The following is a 6,662-nucleotide window of genomic DNA, read 5'->3' as shown; positions in this document are numbered from 1 at the left end:
GAAATTGGAACCATGTTCAAGATTATGCCTATATATAGGTTATTCTAAAGAAACAATATATGGTTTATTATTCGATCGAAAAGAAAGCAAAGTATTTGTATCAACAAATACTACTTTCCTAAAAGAAAATCATATTAGAACATAAGTCAAAAGAGCCGAATCGTATTAAATGATATTTATAAATAAACTACTGAAACTTCAACAAAAGTTGTTCATGTTGCTTCATCTAGGCAAACACATCCTTCTCAAGTGTCGAAAGAGCTTCGACATAGTGGGACAATTGACCCAATCTACTCGCTATTTAGGTTTAATAGAAACTCAAACTGTTATATTAGATGATAAGGTTGAGGATCCATCGTCTTACAAGAAGGCAATGGTTGATGTTGACAAAGATGGAAGGATCAAAGCCATGAATCAAGAAATGGAGTCCATGCATTCCAATTCTGTCTAATAACTTATAGATCAACCTGGTGGAGTAAAACCCATAGGTTGCAAATGTATTTACGAGAGGAATCTGGGTGTAAATGCAAACCTTTAAGGCTAGACTAGTAGCAAAGAGTTATACCCAAGTTGAAGGATTGGACTATGAAGAAACTTTCTCACCTGCTGCTATGATTAAGTCTATATAGATTCTCTTATCCATTGCCACGTATTATGACTATAAGATATGACAGATGGATGTCAATATTGCCTTTTTGAATGGTAATCTTGACGAAACCATCTACATGACCCAACCAGATAGATTCATTTAACAAGGCCAAGAGCAAAAAGTTTGCAAGCTTAGTCGGTCAATTTATAGATTGAAACAAACATCTCGATTTTGGAATATAAGGTTTTATATTGCAGTCAAATCTTATGACTTTGATCAAAATGTCGATTAGCCTTGTATTCACAAGAAGATCATCAACAATTCAGTAGCTTTTCTTGTGTTATACGTGGACGATATTCTACTCATTGGGAATGATATAGGTTATCTGAATACCATTAAAGAATGGCTAGTTGCTCAATTATAAATGAAATATTTGGGTGAAACACAATTTGTTATAGGGATCCAAATTATAAGGGATCGAAAGAACAAATCACTGGACTTGTCTTGGACATCCTATATTGACAAAGTGCTTGTCAAATATTCGATGCAAAATTCCAAGAAGGGTTTGTTACCTTTTAGACATGAAATTATCGTGTTTAAGGTACAGTATCCTAAAAAAGTCAAGGAGATGAGACGGATTCCTTATGCATTTGTAGTAGGTAACCTGATATATGTCATATTGTGTACTAGACCTGACATTTGTCATGTAGTGATAGTGGTCAGTAGATATCAATCCAATCCATGATTTGATCATTGGACGACAATTAAAGTTATTCTCAGGTATATTAGGAGAACGAGAAACTATATGCTCGTGTATGAGGCTAATGATTTGATCGATACACTGACTTTGATTTTCAAACTGATAAGGATTTAAGGAAATCCACATCAGAATCAATGTTCACTATGAATGGATGAGCTATAATATACCGCAACATTAAGCAATGTTGTATTATGGATTCCACCATGGAGGCTAAGTATGTAGCTGCTAAATAAGCCATCTGGCTTAAAAAATTTCCAGATTTAGAAGTTGTTCCAAATATGTTATTGCCCATCACATTTTATTGTGATAATAGTGTTGTTGTGACAAACTCCAATATTATGTCATTTTATTAGATAGATTGTGTAATGGGGAGATGTGATCATCACAGAGATTGCCCATAGCACAATATTGCTGATCTATTTACAACGACTCTCGTGGCTGAAGTATTTGAGGGTCACTTGGAAGGTCTGGGTCTACGAGATATGACGAACCAAAGTTAGGGAAAGTGGAAGATTTTATTGGGTATATTGTATGCCATAGCTTATTGTATTGTATATTGATACTTAACTTTTCCACTAATCTTTTATTGTATGTTGATACATTCCACTAGCTTTGGTGAAGTGGGAGATTGTTGGGATTGATGTTCTAAATGCAGTGTATCTCGTGGTTTGTAGTTTTTGTTAACACAATTTATTTATATAATAAAATCAGAGGTATTTTATTTGACATTTAAACAACATTAATTCATTCCAATAAACTAAGATTCAAGGTTATATGATGTCACTTGAACAGTATGTAGTTAACATTTGGGTGATTCATGTTCAGGCAATAACCTAAAAGGTTTATAGTAAATGAATGAATGTTGGGTGCCTTATCTTGGTAACACTGCGGATACGACCCGTTTTGTAATTGTTACATGAGATGTAAGTGTTACAAACAATATGAATCATATTGTTCACGTGAAGACATGTGAGTGAGGATATCATGTATAAAAGAGTTTATACATAGACCGAACCACAAAATAATTAATTTCTCTTTATAATACCGTTACTCGAAGAAACTAGTATTTCACTAGGATGACCATAGGAGACTTGGCCTCAATCATAAGTGAGTTGTGAACTACTGTTTATGACAACAATCCTTTGATCTGATGGGTGAGAGTGACCATGATAGTCGACTCAACAAGCTTAACATTTTAGAAATTTTTCTGATTAGAGAGTTGGGAACACAACTACATACGATGGAATTCACTCCATCTCATTTATTGGGGAAGTAGATAAATTGCTCCCTTAATAATTGGTTATGAATTTTGTATGGTTAGAGAAATCAATGGAACTTAAAGGAATTAAATGTAACTGTAAGAGTAAACGAAATTCCAGCTGTAGTTATAAGCATATGCGAAAGATCATCGCTCTGTTGATTGGTTATATCATGGACATAAAAATATATCTACAGTGCACATAGTGCAATTATTGGTTTTTAATGAAGTGATCGGTAGTTAATGAATACTGATTCATTGGATTAAAAAAGTTTAAGCAACTAATCCTATATCATTGGAGTTTCCAATCTTTAGGTCCATAAGATCCCTTTGCTAGCTCAATGAAATTTTATATTAACAAGATTAATATGTAATGATTAATCATAACTTCGTTTTGGTATGTTTCAAGAGGAGATTTTGGTTTTGGAATTTTGTGAAATTTATTAGTATTTTATGTTTTAACTTAAAATCTTGATCTTTATTTTGGTTGTTGAGAAAATTAGTGTAAGATAAGAATAGAAAAATTAAGAAAAATATGAGTGTACCTAAATGAAAAAAATAAGGAATTCTATATAATTTATTTTAAAATCGGTTCTTTTCGAACTTAAGAAGATTTCAAACAAATTGATCAGTAAGTGCGTTTTTTTTTTTAAAATTTCTAAAGTCATTTTTGTCATGAGGAATTAACAATTTTATTCAAATACTAACGGTTGGGGTATTTTTGAACTTTTATTAAGTTAAGAGTATTTTTTAAACAAAATTTTAACGGTTTTCATCCAAAACTAACAACAAACGTATTTTTGAACTATTTTTAAAAGTTTAAATGTACTTTTAAAACTTTTGAAACCATAAAACCTAATGTTTAGGGACATTAATTATAATTCATTTTTTTTTTAATTATTAAATAAGGTACGTAAGATACAATCCAATTTACCCAAACAAATTGAAATGAATGAAAAGACCTCAAATTTTCCAAAGTGGAAACATAGCGGGAAATTTGAAATTTTCGCCGAAAAAGGCCAAAGAATTCAAATCTCAATACTCGCTTCTCATTGGTTCATCCAAAAGCGCCACGGATCGCCAAAATAAATCATTCTCAACCGTCGATCAAATACCAATCCGACAGCTCACGTTCTCCCAACACATTTGCCGGTTCCCACTACGGTATAAAATCCACCACTCTTAGAAACTATCCATCTCAGCATTGCCTGATCCCAACTAACACTGATAACTCTTCGGCGACTGCTACCTTCGTTCTCTTCACGGTTAAGCATCAAATCAGCGTTCAATGGAAACCGGCGGCAAGGCAAAGAAAGGCGCAGGAGGAAGGAGAGGAGGCGAGAAGAAGAAGTCAGTTTCTCGCTCCGTCAGAGCCGGTTTACAGTTCCCCGTTGGCCGTATCGCTCGTTATCTGAAGCATGGAAGATACGCTCGGCGTGTTGGTACTGGCGCTCCTGTCTACTTAGCCGCAGTCATGGAGTATTTAGCCGCCGAGGTAACTGAATTGTCATTTTTCCTCTTCTTCATCTAGCTCTTTCGAATTGTCATTGTATTGATCTTCCATGGATGCGATATGCAGGTTCTAGAGTTAGCCGGAAACGCGGCGAGAGACAACAAGAGGAACAGGATCATTCCAAGGCACGTTCTATTGGCGATTAGGAACGATGAAGAACTCGGAAAGTTGCTCGCTGGCGTAACTATTGCTAGCGGCGGCGTTCTTCCAAATATCAACCCGGTTCTATTGCCAAAGAAGACGGATAAGGCTACGAAAGAGCCGAAATCTCCATCGAAGGGTGCGAAGTCTCCGTCGAAGGCGGCTTGAAGGTTGAATTGCAGAGTTAGGGTTGGATGAATCTGTAATTTATGATCGTATTTTGGAGGTCTCATTCCATTTTTTTTTTTTTTTTTTTGGCCTTTTGGGTTGTAACTGTAGACGAAGAATTAGGGATTTGGGATGCAAGACTGTATTCGATATGGCTATTTTACTAATTTACAAGCAAGGAATCCTCATCTTCTATAATTCTTTTGTCGATCAAATTTTCTACCGTAGGAAGGATATCATTAATAGCTCTCCAAACAAAGTGTTTTATTTTGACTCGGATATGAATATTCCATAGATTCTTCCAAATACTCTTCATTGGATTCAAGCTTGATGATTTGGTATACATTCTTGATTTTTGATACCGCCTACATCCATTCTTGTTCTAATTTTCACCTTTTTTTTTATCAAATGCCTTATTAATTTAGGCCCTCCAAGATATTTCGACAGGCAAAGTGTCTCCCATTTAATCCATGATCCCCACTGGAATCTTGAGAACAATTTAGTTATATGGACACAAAAATTGGCTGGGATGTTTAAAGAGATACTCATCCCATAAGTTGAAATGGTTTGGTCAATGCTTTTAATAACAACTTCCTTTGCCTCTTATTGAAAAAAGATTTTTTTTTTTTTTTCCCAACCATCAATAGCTGCCATGCTGTCTTTTTCTTGATAAGGAGGATGGAAGATCAAGATATAGGCCCAAATCATCTACATGTTGAACTCCCAAGATGTTGCTTTGGAAGTTCCTTCTATTTGTCCCAAGAAGATCATAGCTCATTTTGATAGATTAACACTTGCACTGAAGGCTTTTTCATAGCAAGTAGTTTCTTCAGGTATGTACATTCCAATTCATTTGCTGAACAAAAGATAGGTGTGTATATTCCACTTCACTTGCACTTGGATGATATTGCCTTTAGGTTTTCCATTAATGAGGATAGAGAACCGGGTTGATGAAATACAATTGAAAGATCTTTTTGATCCAAATAGTATGGAAGCCCATCTTCAACATGATAGTTTTAAGGAAACTCCACTCAATCCGATCATAAGCCTTGTTTAGGTCTATTTTAATTGTTGTACATTTGTCTCCGTAATGGCTCTATCAGGGACAAAAGTAGATTGGGTTTTTGAGATAACATCATTCAGAATGTTCTTCATACGATTAGCTAGAGCTTTTGTCACAATCTTATAGGAAACATTGCAAAGACTGATTGGACGGTAATCACTCACGTCTTATGGCGTCTGGCCCTGGAGCTTTAGTAAGAAACATTTGGTTTACTGCCCTTTCAACTTCCTCCCTGGTGAATTTTGCCAACAATTTCTCATTCATGCTACGATCAACTTTCAGCTCAAAACAGCCAAGGACTTCATTTATTTGTTCTTCACTAGGGTAGCTTGAGGTGAATAAATGTTGGAAATAAGACATAAAGGTCCTTTCAATGATTTCAGGATTCTCAGACCAGCAACCCTGTTCATCTCGTAAGCCAGAAATCAGATTTTCATTTCTGCGAATTGATGCCTTCTTATGAAACCATTAGGTGCTCCTATCCCCCCATTTCAACCATTTTTCGCTTGATCTTTGTTTCCAGTATATCTCCTCTTATGCCAGTAGTTTCTCTAAGTTCAAATGCTATCTCATGAATTCGTTCAAGGTCCATACTTGGATACAATCGTAAGAGGCCTGCAATGCCATTTTACAATCTTCAATTTCCTCTTTACGACTCTTGTTTAGTCTACTTCCCCATCCTGCTAGATTATTCGAGCAATTTTAAAGACTTTTGTCCAATGGAATATTGCAGTCACTATCCCTCCAATTACAAGAGTTTTCAATTATATCCTCACACTTCGGATAAAAATTTACAACTCCTCAAATTTGAAAACTCTTTTCCTCTTTCTACAGGGAAGTTGATTAAAATTTAGGTGTTGATCAACGGTCGATGATCATTGGACAACCAATTTAAATGTTTAACTGATTTAAAATCTAAGGAATTCTAGGGTTGGTCATTTCATAAGTGAAAGGGATCGAATCCCAGTGTAGAAACGTGTGAATACTGGTGTCAATAATTTTAATTTTGGAAAATCAAGAAAAACAGAGAAAAAAACATAAAAAGGTAGGATAAACATTCTAAAGGATGCTGATATAAAGAAAGAAATCTTACTCTTAATATTGTTGTTTTTAAAACTATTTAGAAAAATATCGAAGTTTGAAACAATTTAGAGAAATATTGTAGGTTAT

At 34.9% G+C, this 6,662-nt stretch overlaps 1 protein-coding gene across 1 annotated transcript; it reads left to right on the top strand.

Annotated features, from left to right (window-relative positions):
* Positions 1 to 3,796: 3,796 nt before the first annotated feature.
* Positions 3,797 to 4,627, top strand: LOC120087892 (histone H2A-like). Its single transcript, XM_039044900.2, has 2 exons — positions 3,797 to 4,102; positions 4,187 to 4,627. Exons 1-2 carry the CDS (start codon positions 3,896 to 3,898, stop codon positions 4,427 to 4,429), a joined length of 450 nt encoding a protein of 149 aa, XP_038900828.1. The 5' UTR covers positions 3,797 to 3,895; the 3' UTR covers positions 4,430 to 4,627.
* Positions 4,628 to 6,662: the final 2,035 nt, after the last annotated feature.

The sequence above is a fragment of the Benincasa hispida genome, chromosome 10 (assembly GCF_027475165.1).
Source record: "Benincasa hispida cultivar pf3 chromosome 10, pf3_genome.v1.1, whole genome shotgun sequence".
NCBI classification, from domain to species: Eukaryota; Viridiplantae; Streptophyta; class Magnoliopsida; order Cucurbitales; family Cucurbitaceae; genus Benincasa; species Benincasa hispida.
The sequence above is the reverse complement of the archived record's forward strand: the minus strand, read 5'-3'. Positions and strand labels throughout refer to the sequence as shown.

Coding starts and splice junctions, on each gene's coding strand:
- LOC120087892 (XM_039044900.2), top strand. CDS start 3,896: ATGGAAACCGGCGGCAAGGCAAAGAAAGGCGCAGGAGGAAGGAGAGGA. Junction 4,103..4,186: donor TGGAGTATTTAGCCGCCGAG/GTAACTGAATTG, acceptor TGCGATATGCAG/GTTCTAGAGTTAGCCGGAAA.